The 18,511-nt window shown below is 41.4% G+C and overlaps 2 protein-coding genes across 2 annotated transcripts; both read right to left on the bottom strand.

Annotated features, from left to right (window-relative positions):
• Window positions 1-6,871: 6,871 nt before the first annotated feature.
• LOC123399384 lies at window positions 6,872-9,252 on the bottom strand. The gene is made up of 8 exons (XM_045093798.1): window positions 9,153-9,252; window positions 8,576-8,686; window positions 8,407-8,472; window positions 8,208-8,305; window positions 7,998-8,123; window positions 7,618-7,908; window positions 7,465-7,530; window positions 6,872-7,374 (listed from the first exon to the last, which is right to left on the bottom strand). The coding sequence occupies exons 2-8, from the start codon at window positions 8,625-8,627 to the stop codon at window positions 7,219-7,221; spliced, it is 855 nt and encodes a 284-aa protein (XP_044949733.1). The 5' UTR covers window positions 8,628-8,686; window positions 9,153-9,252; the 3' UTR covers window positions 6,872-7,218.
• Window positions 9,253-10,142: 890 nt separating this feature from the next.
• Window positions 10,143-16,991, bottom strand: LOC123394921 (flap endonuclease 1-B-like). The gene is made up of 17 exons (XM_045089807.1): window positions 16,849-16,991; window positions 16,612-16,728; window positions 15,791-15,849; window positions 15,629-15,688; window positions 15,483-15,536; window positions 15,345-15,393; window positions 15,189-15,236; window positions 14,918-14,983; window positions 14,096-14,146; window positions 13,890-14,009; window positions 13,732-13,816; window positions 13,210-13,288; window positions 12,337-12,445; window positions 12,210-12,266; window positions 12,056-12,105; window positions 11,924-11,972; window positions 10,143-10,616 (listed from the first exon to the last, which is right to left on the bottom strand). Exons 1-17 carry the CDS (start codon window positions 16,858-16,860, stop codon window positions 10,443-10,445), a joined length of 1,239 nt encoding a protein of 412 aa, XP_044945742.1. The 5' UTR covers window positions 16,861-16,991; the 3' UTR covers window positions 10,143-10,442.
• Window positions 16,992-18,511: the final 1,520 nt, after the last annotated feature.

Below are 18,511 nucleotides of genomic sequence, written 5' to 3'. Positions count from 1 at the left end.
CGATGCTGCCATAGGTCCTTTAGAGGCAGAAACTGGTTGGCTAGCATCGATGCAGGCCCGTTTTCTGGCTGCGGTGCCAACTACTACGGTGCTAGACAACAATCGTCACGGACCTCTTTTTAGGTGGTTGAGCTAGTTTCAGATTGTCTCCTTAGGATATCCCAACGTTGAGTTGTCAGAGGTACAGATTGACCGGTCCCTAGAGGCATATATTCTGTGGTTGTTCGGCAAGACGATGTTCACAGAGAACCAAGTGACCATTGTCGATGCACGACTCATCGGTATTGCACGAGAGATAGCTGATGCACGTTGCCCGGAGAACGGCTACGTATAGAGGCTTGTGCAAAGCTTGTCAGTTGAAGTCTAGAAAATCTGCTCTTGTTGGATGTCCACTATTGTTGCAGCTCTGGTCATATGGGAGATTCCCTATTGGTCGACCATATGTCAGCTTTGAAAAACCTTTTGGTTATGAGGACATGGTTGGGACTTACGTGCCTTCTATCGGCGACTTTCCTACTATGGGATCTGTTTGGGCACGTAGAGAGGTATTTGCATAACTAGTAACAACATGAATTACTAATGTTTATTTCTCGCTATTCAATAGTATTTACAAATGTTTGTTGTCATGCGTAGAGACGGTTTGCACATAGCTAGGTGAGGGGTTGCTACCCCTCCTTCACGGCGTAGTTTGATAGTTTGCACTAGGGTCAAGTTATATGGGAGCCATACTCCGATCATGCTATTTTCAGAAAGGTGTCCAGTTGGGATTTCTGGATTGTGCACTAGAGATCGGCATTATTGGATGACCAAGGCCAAGTTGGTGTTCGACTTGACGGTTGAGGAGATGGCTCTTCATAGGGTGATGAGACAGTTCGGTCTATGCCGAGAGCCTGACATTCATGTTATTCCACACTTACCAGATAACATGCACAAGTAAGTAATACTATTTCAGTTCTCATGTCTGCATTCGGCATATAACTAATCATGTAACGTGAATTTCAATCTCAGGTACAGTCGCATAGGAGGAAACAAGTCCCATGCTTCTTGACTTCGCAACATTAGCCCTTACATCGACGAATGGACTGCTGTGCCGACAAATATTTGGGATGAAGTTCGGGCATTTGACTGGGACAAGTTCGGGTTGTATCTGCAGCGTTACCGGCATAGCACGAGGATCTACTTGGTTCCGTCATCAACTCCTGATCATATCAAAGCCCCTCTCACCAGCGTTCTGTTCCCAACTGCCTCAGTTGTGGGAACCAGACACCACGCGGTATGTGCTATGGTTCTCACATGTTAAGTTTCCCCTTAACTTGAACATATACAATCGGTTAAGTCCTTGTTCATAGGGTGAATTGACATCTGAGGCGCTAGAGGAGGTTTCCGCTTTAATGCAACATTTTGAAAGAGGAGAAAATATCCCACCGCGAGAGCAAGTCACATGGTTGAAGGGTCTTCAAGGGAAGCTACTCGGGATTTACGCAGCTGTTACATGTAGACGATCTTCGGATGTTGCTAAAACTCGTGCAACGCATCGTCCGCCACGCCCCTCTCTACAGCGTTCAGAACCTCGAACCTCTGTGCACCGTTGACACCCAGGGATCTCTTCCTAGCAGCAGACACCTCCTTCACAACCAGGGAGCTCCTCCTAGCAGCACACACCTCCTTCACAACCCTGGCAGCAGACACCTCCTTCACAACCAGGGAGCTATTTCTACCAGCAGCCACCTCGTTCACAACCCGGGGGCTCTTCTTGACTTAATCAGAAGGACATAGGTAACACTACTTTGCACATTCTTTTAAAAATTGTAGGCTCGTAAATCAATTTTACATGTTTTACTTTACCATAGTCGGCAGCCAGTCGCAACCGTTCATGACTCCAGTCCAGTCACCTGTGTTTACTGGTCCTGGTTAGTACTTACACGGCGACGGCGACGGCGACGGCGATGACCGAGGTGCAAACACCTATGATTTCTTGGAGACAGTTCTTGTCACTCCACCACCACCATCGACGTAGGAGACACAGACACTGACGGACGAGGTGGTCTATGGTCGTGTTCATCGTGAGCCTCGTCCACCGCCTCAACGCTTATCGCCTTCCGGTTCTCGTCCGAGGAAGCCCAAGATTCATGTATGAGACATATTCATGTTCTATTTCAGTGGTAAATTGGTTTATGGGGATAACACTTGTACTACAAACTAAATGCATCCAACTGAATTAAACGTTACAACTTAATTAAAAATGCTAATTAAAAGGCACGACTAAACTACATGAAGGCATCATCGTCATCCTTGGTCGATGCAGAGCTCTTGCCCTTCGATGATGAGGTACTCTTGCCCTTGGTACTCGGCATGAAGATATCGTCTTCGTCCTCGCTCTCGCCCATCCATAAAAATGGATGTTTTACTCCACCGTGAATGTGTTGGCCTTTCTTCTTCCATCTTTCATTCAACCTGATAAGTTCTTTCCGTATCTCCTCAAATGTCCTTGGAGGCCACCCCTTCCTAGCTAATGCATGGGAAACCTCATTCAGTAGCGTGTCACTACTGATGAGTTCGTCCCACGAAACTATTTTATTGTCTATCTTGAAATTGCTAGCTAAGCGCATAAGACATTGCGACATACCTTGGTGAAAACTACGGTCAAAAGGATAATGGGACATCTTGACAAAAGTTAGCAATTGGGCTACACTGCTATCCCACCTTAGTGTGGAGGGGAGTTTTAAAGGTGCCTGAGAGCGAGACGGGAAACAAAATGGCGGGAGAGAAAGGCGAGAAAGAAAGTGGCGGGAAAGAAAGTGTCGGCAGAGTATGGCGAGAAAGAAAATGGCGGGATAGTAGGGCGGGAAAAGAAAATGGGGGATAGTAGAGCGAGCCAGTACGATCACTATGGCAGATGGCTGAAAACAACAGCTAGCTCATGTCCACGCTCTTTGAAGGTTATGAGCACCAGATATTGTTGACTTCAATAGACGATGCGAGAAGAAAATTACCAAAACCTTCCTTCTTCAACACCATTCTACCACCCAAGCCAATAAAGTAGGAACAAAGAATGCTCACGGATATATCATCATCTTTAGAATCCAAAGTAATTTCAAGAGTTAAAGAATCAGTCCTAGGAATTGACACAAATTTCTTCAAACTCCTCACAACCATGCTAGGAATAACCTGACAAAAAACATCAACTTATATGATATTCAACTTACAAATTTAAAACAATATGCTACAACAAAGAACAAATAAATAAAAAATACCCGAAACCAAAGCTCACCATATGTTGAGAAATAACATTCATGGAATCCATCCTATGAACAAAAGGAGTACACAATATGTAGTTGTCATCAAAGAGCTGTCGCCACATGACATACATTTGATGATAATTCAGAGTGACACCACGACTATAAAAACAACTGTCAACAAGTTTCCTCCGAGTTTCACTCAGATCCTCAAGAGCTACAAAAAAATAATTTCACAAATTGAGCAGAACAGCAAAACATATAAGCTGAAACAAAACTGAAAATCAGTCCAACAAATAACTTACCAACACAGGGTAAAGTTTTGTTTTAAAAAAATTTGACATATGCTTTTCTATTTTGATACAAAATAAAATAAAGAGTAGTTTTGAAAAAAAAAATCACAACTCTTAGTAGGACATACAGTACTGGGGGTGTACAGTATTGGGGCCGCCCGCTTCGCTTCCCTTGTCGGTGGTGCCATGGCAAGGATCTCTCTCTCTCTCTCCCGAGGCGCTGTCCTCACCAAAGGCTACCACGACTTGTATAATCTCGAGCTGCCCTGCTTCCATCGCACCACGACGATCGAGATGAGCTTGCACTCCATCTTCACACTGCCACCGGTCGGCTGACGAGTTCTCCGCGCTCGAGAGGCGCGCTGTCTCTCCGGGTTTTCACCCTCGCGCGGACCTTGCCACATTTGTCACATTCTCAAGGCGAACACAGATAGACATCACAATCTACTCGACTTCGTTGGAGGAGCTCTTGGATTTATCCCCAAGCAACCGAGTTTGCACCCCCTTGTATTTTCCTTTCATGTTGGATCCATTGTCATAACCTTGGACCCTAATGTCGTCAATATTAAGATCGAATGACTTCATATAATCAACCAATACATTGAAAATCCCCAAACCAGATGTGTCATCCACTACCAAGAAACCAAGAAAGTACTCCATAATTTGTATTTTTATGTCAGACATATGAACACATCGAACTAATAAACTCATTTGTTCTTGATGACCCACATCCGGGGTACAATCTAGGATAACAGTGAAATATTTGGCCACTTTGACAATCTTGGTGATAGAATTTCTAATGTCAACAGTCATAAGAGAAATCAACTCATTTTGAATTTTATGGCTAAGATAATGGTAATGGATATATTTATTTTGAATTCGCCTAAGATGATCTTGCATTACAAAATCAAATTATGCAACCATCTCCACACAAGCTAAAAAATTGCCATTGGAATCATCATAAAGTTGCTCGCTGGATCCTCTAAAAGCCAAATTACGCTTACCAAGAAATTTCACAATGGCAACTATTCTTAATAAAACTTGCCTTATGTGTTCCTTCTCCTTTGTGATTTGCTGTTGTAACTCTTTGTCAATTGTTTCATGCTTTCTTAGTCCGATTCTCAGTTCATTCCAAGAATTCATGTTGGTAATGTGGTCGACACTAGCTCCATGTTCTTTCAGTCTTTCACTAACATGCCGACAATCACAAAAACCATCATGCCCCCAATGCACTCTTGCATTTATCGAAATTGAAAATCTTACAACAAAAACAAAACACTTTATTTGCTTGTTTTGAAAAAACTAACCATCTCCTATCACGCACCTCTTCATTGCTCATTTTTCTTGAGTAATCGTTGTACGAAAAATGTCGTGAAGTTTCATCCAAAGGATATTTAGTACTTTCTTCTTCCCTTTTAGGCCCCTTTTTCACTAATATACCCCTCGCTTTGTTATCAAGACTATCCCAATTGATTGGATCATAAATATTCACAGTAACAACCGGTTCCTCATCAACACTAGCAGATTCTGCCACAGATGAATTAAATATGGGATCATGATCACTCACATTGGTATCATCCATGTTGACGTCAACATCGTCTTCTGTAGGAGTATGACCATCATCTTTCCGATTGACATTATTTTGATCATCCGCACGAACTATCGTCAACTCCTCTGGATTTCTTGAAGTGTTCGTCTTGCTCTTATAATATCTAAGAAGGGATCCACTCAATGCCTCTTTCTCCTCATCTTCCTGCTGCTTCTTTTTTCTTCTATAACTTCCGGATGGATACTTTCTACCCGAACCCGACATGACCTTGCTGAAATTGAAAGGAACAATTAGCTTTTACAATTAGCACAGAGCTATTTAAAATATTAGATTTATTACAGTAGCGATCTATCCTGATGCGTTTGATGTACTGATGCTACTAATTACTAAAGCTACAATGCTACTAAAGGATCAATGCTGCTACTAGTACTAAAGGACGTGATGTACTGCTGTTGCTAGCAAGAAACCAAGAAAGCTCGTTCGTCAGGTAGACAGGTTACACTGGTACAGACCTTGGCGTCGGCGCGTCGCATGCCTGCTCGTTCGTCTGCCTGGGTGCCGCGCAGGCGGCAGGCAGGCCACTGGCCGCAGAGCGCAGCGACGAAGACGGCGAATCGGCCGGCGATTAGACGAACACGGAACACGGTCAGCAATAGAAACAAACTAACGAAGATCTGATCTCCGGGAATCCAGCTATTCCTTTCACGTATTGTCTCCTGACTTGCCTTGCCGAGTTCGAAGTCTTTGGACGTTCAGTTATATTCCCTCTGTAAACTAATATAAGAGCATTTAGATTACTATAAAGTAGTGTTCTAAATGCTCTTATATTAATTTACGGAGGAAGTATTTTTTTTCACGCCGGACAATCGGACGAAAGGCTGTGTGTATACGTATACATACCTAGGAGGGGCCCCCTGACTTATGGCATTGGAGTTCACATCACGAATATCAGCAATATTTGTTTTGGTGTATCCTTCAGTGCATTGCTTTATTTATCCCAGTTATGGTGAACCTTTTTGGTGTACGCCGTAGATGCAAGGTGGGCGTGCCATAGTGGTTATCGGACATGATTAAAATCATGTTTCTTCCAGGCAAGAAATGTTCCTTGGCGCAGCAAGAATATTATCTGTGGAGAGGATGCAAGCTGTATACTCTTTCTCATCTCATCTCATGCTTAACGTGTGGAACCTATTCCCTCGAATATCCACTGAACGTTTTCCGTATGAGAGATGCAAATATTTGTTTATTAGCTCTGTATTTGGTCATGACTCATGTTATTTGTTTTGAAACTATGTATATGGTTTCCTTAGTGTCTTCCATATTTTGCAAATATGTAGGTTGGTCTTGATGTATTATCGTCCAAGTGTTGATTTACCAAATATAAATCTCCTCTTACTTTTCTTGATTAAGAGAAGATGGTCACTGTGACCCCCGTGTTCCTTTTAACCATCGAGGGATTTCTTTCAAGGTAGCAATGTAGCATTACATGCAAGCAAGTACTCAACAAGTGAGCCTTTATGTTGCTGTAGGTTTTGCGCAAAAAAAAGGGTGTTTATTGACATTCAAGTATATTGCCCATATTTTATTTTATTTTTAGAAAAGGAGGAATCGAGCCCCGGCCAGTATATTGCCCATATGAAAATATATGTTTACTCTTCTAGTTTTATTTTTAGAAAAGGAGGAATCGAGCCCCGGCCAGTATATTGCCCATATGAAAATATATGTTTACTCTTCTAGTATATGTTGGGGATACTCTGGTACTATCATTTTCACCCTGTACAGGAGAGGCAGTCTTTGTGAGGAGTATCATCGTATGAAGGTTTCAGTGGCACGAGAATACACTGCCACTATCTGTTAAATAAGTCCATGCTTGGTACCTGTAGATACAAATATGCACCTGCTGATGCTTATTCTCGACTACGTTTACTTGTAACTAATGTTTGGCAAAATAATGAGGAAATAATATGGGACGGAGGGAATAATATAGAACTGATGTTTATTCTCGAGACTTATTCTACTTTGGACATTTGTTAAATAGGTTCATGCTTGGTACCTGCTGATACAAATATGCACCTGCTGATGCTTATTTTGCCCAAACACTTCGTTCTCTGATGGTAGACGGTCCTTTCGGAACAAGACATCAAGCAACAACCGCTGTCTCGACCGCGACAGAAGCAGGAACAACATCGGATTCTGCCCGATCGTGGACTTCCCATATCTCGGGCAACGCCTCCTTAATGTTGTGGATGCTCTCCAGTGCATGATCAGCCCCTGAAACAAGTGTTGACCTGCCAACCTGCAGCAAATTCACAAGAGTTACAGGTGTAACATTTTCCCTGGCCGTGGAAGCACAGCTAGTTGGGAGTTGTGTGCGACGCAATCTTACAATGACGGTGTGGAAGCCCGCGGCCTTTCCTGTAGCGATGTTCCGGGTGCTGTCATCAAAGAAGATCTACAAAAATGGAAGTAGCAAACTATCAGGTTTTCATTGCCGGTAGGGAGCGTTCTTGCTCATGTATCAAAGAGGGATTGCTCATACTGTCTTCTTAGGATCAACATTTGCGATCTGAATTGCGGCTTCCATGGATTCAATGGTGGGTTTGCACAGGATGGGTGATTTCGGTGTGCCATCCGATCCGTAGAGATCGTCCAAGTCGGAAGATGGTTCACCAGAGAGCGCCATAGGATCCTCCTGAGACTTGCATAGGCCATTGCTCGGCATGGCCGGTGGATTAAGTGTCTCAAAGCATATCACACCCTCAAAGCAGTCTTGCAAACCCAGCCTGAGCAGAACCTCCTCCGCGTGAACCTTATCCGAGTTTGTAAATATCTGCAACAAGAAAGTTTTTCCAAATTACCAATTGCTAATGCCAAGTGTAATGATTAGAAGAGAAAATAAACTGTGGTAGATTCACTTACTATTTTTCTCAGTGGAATGGAAAGTAGAAGGGTCCTCAAAACAGAGTCAGGCCTCAGATTGTCATATGGCAGTCTACCATGAACATTTGCATGAAATTCGTCGTTGTCAAACTCGTAACCTAATGCCTGCAGAGAATTAAGAGTCGTATGATTAGGGGCCAAAAACCATAAGCTCTTCTGCTAAAAATAATAACTGGATACAAATTGTACCTTAAGACCAGCCATTGTGGTGCCATATTCCCTGTAAAGTACCAGGCACATCTCTGCAATTTGGCTTTCTTCAATTTGCAGATGGTCACGCATATAATCTGGTAGCCAAAATTTCAAAGTTAATCTCTCCAACCATTTATCAGAACATAACAATTCCTAAAGCAGGAAGATATTGTAAAAAATGACTTATTATTGACACCTTGTATATTTTGACGGCAAGCAAGGTTGATGCCAGCACTAAGAGGATACAGTGTATCATCCAAATCTGCAGTCGCAAATAGTGAACAGCTTTTACTGGAGTGTACAAAACAACAAGAACAAATAATTTCAACAAACAACTCTTCTGATATATAAAGCACGGTACATACCAAATAACAAGCATTCATACTTAGGAGTGGGACCTTCAACAATAGCAGTCATCTTCTACAGTCAAAAGCAGAGGCAGTTGCTAAATGAAATCACACCAATCCGACAGCAACCTGACAGACCAATTTCATGAGAAAGCAATAACATAGTCCCCAGGAGATTAACTAAAATAAATAATGCAGTGTGCCAGGTACAAAACAAGCATGGCAGGAACAAGTCCCTCCATACAAACAATCAAACTGAAGCAGCCAAACTGTAAACTTCAGTAGGACATGGAAGGAAACTTGATACCCATGCTGAACACTATTCTCTTGGTTCTGAAATCAGACAACTCAGCAAAAATATTTAATGGCTGAACTTTGGTACTAACATCTGATATAAACATTGTTATTTACATCTCACTATATTATTCGCACCCAGGGGAAGGTATATTCTGAATTTCTGATATTACCGAAGTGTTAATACATCTACCATGACACCTAAATCCAGCATGATTAGCCCTCCAGCGAACATGAATAAGAAAATAAAAACACTTGCAGAAAGCCAAAGATTGGAGATGACAACGAGAGGGTCAGTTACCTCGTGACAATGAACACTGGAAGGCTTCTAATGAGGCAATGAATGGTGTTGAGCCTGGTGAATTTGCTGCTATACTTATAGCAGCAGCCCAAGCTGGCAACATACAAAAAAAAAAAAAAATGAAACTCCATGGGCACTAGCACCCACGGTTTATTGATATAGAAGAAGCATCCCTCATGAGAATTCCAGAAATTCGTCTCTGACAGAGATCGAACTCTGGTCGTTAGGTTTACAATCATGCGCCCCCAACCACTGGGCTATGCCCACTTATAGCAGCAGCCCAAGCTGGCAACATACATAACAGAACAAATGCACAGATGCTTTGGTAGACTGATGGCATGAAATCCAGCATTCAGAATGGTCCGCATCCAATTTGATGTCTGTCTCCAACTTTCCATCAAGTCAAGGATGCCATTTTACTACAGAAGAAAACAGGCTAGTGTTCAAATCTCCAGGCTCTCATGTACTCACAAGACAGAACCGCATCCCAGTTCCTACAAAAGTGGCATGAGAATATTTAGCATGAGTTGGAAGAACCTGAGAATATTACAGCATCTGTATTAAATACCCTGGAATTTCGCATACATGGGGAATATATCCGCTTGGTGGTGACTGGTACCCTTCCAAGTGCTGTTGTTTCCCAGCCGCCAATGTTGAAGTCATGCAGAATAAAAGATATGGCGAATCAGACATCTCCAAGGCTCCAACTCAACACATATTTGAGCATATCATGTGGCATAACCAAATGGCACAGATGTCATCAGGATTTCCAAGGCTCCACTTTTTAGGAATCCAATAATAACCCAAATGGCACAGCCAATATCAGAGATACATTCCAGTTTCGCGGTTCAAACGATACTTCTTGATTTCCTGAATATCATGAGCATGGAAGGCTAATGTACAGCCTCTATGCTCCATGAAAAGATCGTGAAGAATCAGAAAACCTATATGATCAACATAGCTCGCGTTTGAACAGAACATTTAGTTCAGTTAGAGATAATGCAAGGGGTATATTTATATTTTGTCAGCAAAAACACTGGCGAGATGACAATTTTCCATATTATAGCCAAAAGGTGACCAAATACTTGCCGGTCACCATGCGACACTCTAGCAGGAAGCAGCGTTAGATGTGAATTAAGTTGAAACATTGAAGCTAATTTTCTAGATTACAAGACAAGCCTAAATTACAACCATAGCATTCACTTGACATATTCCAAGTGGCCATCTATTCTTGCTGTAGCTTGGTCACAGCTTCGCTAGGTAATCTTGAGAACCAAAGCAACTCCAGATTTAAATGAAAGAAAAGGTGGGAGGCTTCACGTGAACTCCTGATTGCCTGCCCATCACCAATGGCTTTGAACTAGAACTACCATATCTGAAACCAGAGCTTGAGCTACTGCATACTTGTACAGCAGTCCTGCTCCTCAGACCTTGTCCTGAAGCACCTAAAACGCACTTGGATTCCTGTTATCCAGTAAAATACGAACGGGTGAGATAAGGGTCAACATTATACTGTTTCTTGGTTTTCAGAATTGTACACGACTGTATATTGATATAGTCCTATCCAACCAGATAAAATTCAAAACATGCCCAGAAAAATCAGAAAGAAAATTAGGTAATGATCCAACACTCGGCTACTCTACACCAGAAGAAATGAAGAATACTTGAAAAAATCAAATATCTGAAGAGACAATCTACCAACTGAGAACTTGTGTCCACCAAAGTTGCATAAATAATATGCGAGGTGTCATGGAGTTGGCTGCATGCCTCTGTGTGGGTAAGCCAGGCCAATGCACAGCAGGTTAACCACATGGGATCTTGGATAAGAAGACCACACGTGTGAGCGGAGTCCAAGTCATGGATAGATACATTTTGTCTGCACTATTGTTACTTTGCGTAGCATTTAATTGTTTTTCTCGAATACGCATGAGTGTGCGTATCATTCATTAAAGGAGGGGAAAAGAATCCCAGAACTCCACCGTTTTACAAAAGTATTTACACGCCGGACTTTGTCCACAACCACCACATACATGAAAACTGACTACTCCCGTTCTACCCGCACTGGAGCTGCCACAGAAAACCTTCCTCATCGTGCCGTGCGAGTAGCATTTAATTGTTAGCCTTCAATTATTCAAGAAAAATTGCAGGATCAATTGTTCAATTCTAAAGTGTGTTAGCAGATATAGAAGAGTCTGAATTGGCTATTATTGTTTGGGACATTACATAAAAGAAGCTCAACACTTATGACGGTTTCTTTTCGGAAAAAAAAACACTTATGACGGTTTTGGTTTCAAAAGGACATCTTATAACACAAGCAAGAACAATTTAGTTTCTCCCATCAGAACTTTTCAACCTCAATTAATGGTATATTTCTCTGTATTCTAGTTTCCCGTCTTCATGGGCTTGTTCACCCTGAGCGGTATTTGCCCTGTTCATGAACACCTGTTTCACTGTGCCACGAGTCCATCTACAGAGAGGGCTCTCACTTGAATGCACATAATAATGGGCCACAAGGAAGGAAACGGAAAGGGATGAAGCAGTTGGTCAAACTAATTTGCTGGCAAATTTTCATGAACCATTCATAATGGACACATCCAATGGTAACTTCAACGGACTGTAGAAATTAAGCAATAGGTAATATTGTATGAGTGAGAGAAAGAGAGAGAGAGAGAGAGATTTATGACGCATTATCTTTTACCCTACTATAAGAAGGAAGGAATGTCAATTCGAACCATGCGAGACAAAATAAATCTAGGGGACTAGCACCACACCTTCTCTGTAGATCCTGATAGGTTAGCTACTGGTGTCAAAAGCTTCGCTCTGATACAATAAAAATATATTATCTCATAGGTGCATCAATCTTTATGAGTTTATCCATGAGATACAAGGCAGATTCCACTTACCGCCCTGCTGGGGAATATCTATCGCTAGCAGCCTTTATCTTTTCTACTGCCTAATGAATAAACATACAAATATTGTGTCAACAAATCGATCATTTTATAATCCATACAAGAGATTAAATAAGAGTGCTCAGATGAACTAAAGATGCATTCATGCCTTTTCCACTCGATCAGAACTGAAACTGTTTTCAAATGCCAGGAAATTCACAAGGCCCTGGAAATAGAAAGCAACTATCAGTTTGTGGAAAAACATGGACCGTATGATACGAGTTATCAAGCATAACCTCTTTGTCTGCTGAGGTCCACTGGAAATCTGGAATTTCTGTACAAACATTAGGTTGCTTAAACAAGGTCCGAACTTCCTGGTAAGGCCAATCTTCTGGAACAGTGTACCTATGGATCGTATGAGTGTGTTAAGTAAAACCTAACATTTCTAGATTACTTGGAGTACCTCGTCAAAACTAGACATAGTTGTCTACTGCAAAAAGCCCGAGGAATTCAAAGTTCTGGCAAAATTCAAATTTCAGTGCCTCGACAAAACTGAGAATTAACTACCACCTTGACATTGGGAGTAATAAACAATTGCACACTGAAATGTTATGTTATATAAAAAAATACAGTGCATTCATCACAAACTAGTCATCGAAAGTCAAGGCATGCCAGACACAGGACAAATCAGCCCCCATTGACGCCATGATTCTGGGGTTGAATGCAAACAGCAGAAGGCAGGGTCAGAGAGAGCAGCAGCACAGGAGCGATATTGTGGCATAACATGTGCAGGAACACTACATTGGCGTAGCAGCAGAACATAGCTCATGAAGCACAACAAAATGGCAACAGGAGTAGTTCAAGAGTACAGGATGGTGACAGAAGCTGTTTAGGGTGTATTTTTTAAATTTTTTTTGCGGGGTCTTTAGGATGTATGTTAATGGACACAATGGCCTCAAGGTTACATTGAAAGGGTGTATCAGTGTTTTAGCATGCCCAAATAAAAAAACAACATTGAAACATCATTGTTACCATTCAAAATGTGTGCCTAGTGTTCAATTACATAGTTTCTCAATGAGGAGTTTGATTGCACAATTAACTAGATGGACTGCAAAAGAGTGTCTTAATACTTTGCTGCCAACATAAAACACTAGCAAGGATAAGCATACCTCTTGTTAAGATTTTGCACAACTTCTTCTATGCAACCATGCTGACGTATGAGTTTCAAGGCTCTCTGTCCCCCGATACCTATTCAAACCAAGACCAAAGTCCGACAAACATTAAAATGGCTGTGGATTTTGGACCCATGTATAACGAAGATTTGTCAAGATACTAAAATGGAAAGAACATAAACAGCACCCAATTTCGCAGCACTATAAGCAAAACCAAAATTCAATTGACGCTAATTCACTTTTTAGTTAACAGGGGCATACATTTTAAATCATATATGGTGAACGCAAACAATATATTATGAATCTGAAGCCTGAGACATTACACTTGCACAGTTCTGCTGAAGCTAGATTTGGGATTGAGTATATTGTGTCCATGCATGACATGAGCAACTAATAAAGAGAAACAGCTTTAACATTTTCAAAGCTGCGCAACTTTTAAGAAAATCCTGAGGTGCTACAGCATATTGTGGACTCAATCTAATATCAGAAGTGTGTAAAAAACATATGATGCAGGTACACCTTTAATATTCTCGCAGTAGTCACATCCACTAAGGATACATAAGTCGATGAACTGATCCATTGTGAGTCCAAGTTCCTCCAAAACCTGTCAAATAGTGAAGAGTGGCCATGATATTCAGATGAAAAAAAATCATTACGTAAAAACTAGAAGAATTTACCTTTGGCACTTCAAACTCTGTTACAGGAGATTTCTTAAAACTAAGGTCAGTTACATGGCGAAGAAACCTTGGAGCACCAAAAGTAAGTGTGTCCATATCCTCTGAAGCGACAGCATACGCCTGACACACACAGTGAAATACAGTTAAGTCATGCTACTTGGGTAATAAAGATACAGAGTTCTTAAAAAGTCGTTTGTCTGTTGCACCTTATGGTTCTTACAAAGCGATGCGCACTGTGCTTCTGCCTCACCTGGTGCCTGCATAATTATTCAGACAAAGTGATTAGGCATATTCATACAACAGTAAAACTCATGAAGGCCAGCTAATATGCTTGCATCTTTGCCATGAAATTACAGTACGGCATGCTGTTCATTTAGAAGAATTTCACTCCATGAGAAGCAGAGCCCAATCCAATTTGTTTTCATTTCGTGATATTTCCTAAATCATGGGGAACATCTTTTGATTGCCAAAGTATCACTATTCATGTGGTATGCATCCAATCTCCAATTTGTTTCGTATATTAAGGTCAAGCCTTTCTTTTACGACTAAGCTGACCTAAATAGACAAGGTTAAGAGAACACCAAACAGATATCTTGTATTGAAGACAACGTGTCCATCATGACCACCCCCCACCCCACACACACACACCTCCACATAAAAAAGATAGAGACAAGCAGGGGACTGGTTCATTGCTCAAGGCTTCACATTTCACAGAGGCTTGCAAACTGACCTTGCCTGAACAGTTTCTAGGCTTCAAACTTAGAATACTACACTTGACTGAGAAAACATTATCAGCCCACATTTAAGAGAACTTAGACTTGAGGCAGATTTAAGGCCTCCCAAGCAGGGTGATGCTTTTTTTCTGAAGTGAAAACCTGGTGATAACTTCTTTATGTGTAAAAGATTCTGAATGTTCTATTAAATCTCCTCGGCATTGAAAAAGCACATCAATGCGGAAACTAACTCATCTGCGACTGCAATGTACAAAAATATTTGAAGCAACCGATGGACTAAAGCATTAATGATACCTCAACTACAGGGACACCCATCAATCTTAACAGCCTCTTACAGCCATCATTGTGTTCTTTTGTGATCTGGAAAGAAGAGGAACAAAAAAAACTTATCATGTGCTTGGAAGTTGGAGCCACTTCAGAACATGATAAAGAATGTTATTGTGTTTGCAGAAAAAGCTCAAACTGGCAGAATGAATGTTAGGGTACTTTATCCGAAGAAAATCTACACGTATACACACAAAATTATTGCCTCCTTCAGTCCTTCCCCAAATTGTAGGAGAATTACCTTCACGGTCCTTTTGCTAAATTTTTCAACTGAATCTTCATCTCCAACCTGCAATGCAATTGCCACCTCAGAGGTCCAGCAACAAAACAAATAGAGAAGCATGAGGACTAAGGAGGAGGGTTGGAGACTCTCGAACTACGGCAAGGAGCAAGTGACCTCAATAGCACTATGAAGATCTTTCGAAGCATCATCCCTCTTCAAAGACCTAATAAGCAGCGAACATATGTCAAAGCATGCATTGAGACAAGACAATGAGAGTAAAGAATGGAAGCAATGGAATGGTTCAGTGAATACCTTTTGGCCAGCTCCTTTTTCTTCAGGTCAGGTGGCTCACCATCAAACACAAACCTGGCATAAACGTTCAGCAGTTAACCCCTGTTAGTGTCAGTAAGCAAGAAATGAAAAGCGACCAACCGGCCACAGAAATGGATCAAACTTACACAGGTTTTATTCCTGCTTCAAGCAATCTTACAGTCCGGTTCAACATGCCTTGCAGATGACTGCAATTTAGAAATAAAAAATCACATGAGCTACGTAATAAACATCGTGAGTTCAATAACATTTCAGATAAACAAATTGATGGGCAAACGATTTCCGCTTGCCTTGTGACTTCACCGGCCTCATTGGTCAGAACTTCTGTTCCTTTCCTTCCCACCACAACCTAGAGAAACGGAAAACAGTATTATACAGCAGATAAGGCAATCAGATGGCATTTTTTTTTTTTGATAAGGAGGAAGCGAGCCCCCGGCCTCTGCATCAATCGATGCATGCAGCCATATTATTAAAGATAGATAAAACAGTATCTTAGATCCAAATAGCTGAAGAAGCCGAAAGTGTAAAAGAAAGCACGAAAAAAGCCGGCAATCAGATGGCATAACCACATGGTTTGGCAAATGCTCCTACAATACAATAAACATAGAAGTAACGTGAATGGAATTGTTTACCAGCGAACTCTATAAGTTTTACTAATAAGAAACCCCTTTTGTCAACACAAGGAGAGCTTGCACATGCTAACACTAACAGTATTATAAGCATCCCCTTATGTCTGACATATGGAAAACTTCACATGGTGACAGCATTGCATATAAGATTTTATTTTTTTACTGTATTTTTTAATTTACACTCTCAACATTGCAATTTTGCTACGGGCGACGGGCGACTGGCAACCACCTACCTTCTACACGAAATAGACCAGATGAAAATTGTGTTGGCATATGCTCAAACTTTTGGCAGGCGTCATGGCACAATTGCTCCCATGTGATGTGAACCAACCCAAGCGCAATCAATCACCCAACGGCAGCAAGCATGAACCAAAACCATTCTCCGAACCAATCCGAGTGCACAAGCACAACTCGCACCACCCGAATCCAAGCTGGACGGAACAGAACATACGGGAGGAGGGCGGCGAACGACGGCGACTCACCAGGAACTGGTAGATGCTGAGGCTGGCGTCGATGGCGATGACGCGGCCCCGGTAGTCCTCCACGCGCCGCTGCGCGGCGGCCCTCGGCGCGTGCTCCGCCAGCAGCTTCGTCAAACCCTAGCGCGCGGGGCGCAGAGAACAGAGAGAGGGTGAGGGAGGGAGAGGCCGGCGCATCGCGAGCCCGCAGTCGAGCGAAAACGGGAGCCGCGAACTAAGAAACGCAGTGGAGGAGAGTACCTTGATTCCCATTGCGTCGGCGGCGAGCAACCTCCGACCGTCTCCGCTCCCGCCGCTGCTTGTCCAACACCCCTTTCCCGCCGGGGAAGTGGATAATACACTTCTGGGCTGCGGGCATCTCTCTTTTTTTTTCCTTAGGAGAGGAAGACGACGGCTAGAAACCAATGGCTGTCACTATAAACTAGGCCTGGAAGGCTTTGGCTCTTGTTCTTTAGGCCCGGCCCATGTGCAACCTACAATCAGAAGAGTTGATATATATGATGCCCTTTGGGTACCCTCAAAAAATACAAAATATGATGCCCTTTGGGTGTCTTTTGTAAAGAAGAAAAAGGAGTTCCTATGTACTGTATGTTGAAGTAACGGTAAAGATCAGATAACTAAGAAATAGTATAGTGATGTCAAAAAAAAATAGTATAGGGGCTTCCACTCCATCCAAAATGTATGATTTTAGCAATTTTGTAAATGACCGTCTATCAACAAAAACTTTGTGACAATCGAGTTATCATATTTAAATTACTAGGATTATTAGATTCCCTCGCCACGGCCATCTGATTCACTGATACTCCCATGCTTATGTTATTGTTACTTATACATAAGTATGATCTTGGGCAACAAAAAAAGTATTATTTTACAGGAGAGATGCATATTAGAGCCCAATCTCCAATGGGAATGCTTTTTTAGAAAACAAAAGGAAAATTTTGCATTCGTAAGTGTCAGATAATTCTGGCAAAATAAAATCTCATCGGAACATACTACCGTGTGGGTTGTAAAAAAGAAAAAATTATAATCTTTTCAAGCAAACAATGTGCATATTGTTTGCTATTTCAAAATCCATGTTTTTTTTCTAATGTACACATGTATACAAAAATGTAATACATGATAGTTTGGAGGTACACAAATCATATTTATATGTACATGCCAAAAAAAGTCAAGAAAAATAACACTTCAAATATATATTTTAAAAAACAATAAACCGGGCTCATTGTAGCCCAACATACAAAATCAATTTTCAGTATTATAGCGTAAAATGATTTGTGTATGGGGAACACATTTGCACTGCAATTCATATTTAAGGTGCCAACATAAAATATTACATTCATTAGTTTCATGAAAAAAAGCCTATTGTAGAACTCCAAACACATAGGATATGAAACGTGATTGCAGTCTCCTTCTGATTTTAATCCTATGAGATTTTGATGTGTTTGACTGCATAATGATAGATGAAGGATTCTCTACAAGGGATTTGAGTGGATCCAAAATTTCAATGAAACACGGTGTAAGAGAACCCTTAAAAAACTTACAATAGTGAATCATGAGAATCAAACAAGTGATTCTTATGAAGATCTATTGAAACAATGAGGCCTCATAGAGTAGCAACCTAATTGGGTTGATATCCAATTACCACAAATAAGCTAATTGTTCATGCGTTGCAACAGAGGCATACATATTCTCGTGGCTTGTACCAATCATATTTGGCATATGTATTACACCCATCATATTCTATATTTGGGCAAGATTTTATTTGATATGAGCATGGAAAGGGGAAGGCATTTTTTTTATTTAGTTGAGGTTTCGAAAGTTTGATTTCGGTATGGGTAGGGACACAAGGAAAGTTTTGACTTAGTTGATGATTTGATAAGTTTTGATTTGAGTGAGTTAATGT

This window comes from Hordeum vulgare, chromosome 5H (genome assembly GCF_904849725.1).
Source record: "Hordeum vulgare subsp. vulgare chromosome 5H, MorexV3_pseudomolecules_assembly, whole genome shotgun sequence".
Lineage (NCBI taxonomy): Eukaryota > Viridiplantae > Streptophyta > Magnoliopsida > Poales > Poaceae > Hordeum > Hordeum vulgare.
The sequence above is the reverse complement of the archived record's forward strand: the minus strand, read 5'-3'. Positions and strand labels throughout refer to the sequence as shown.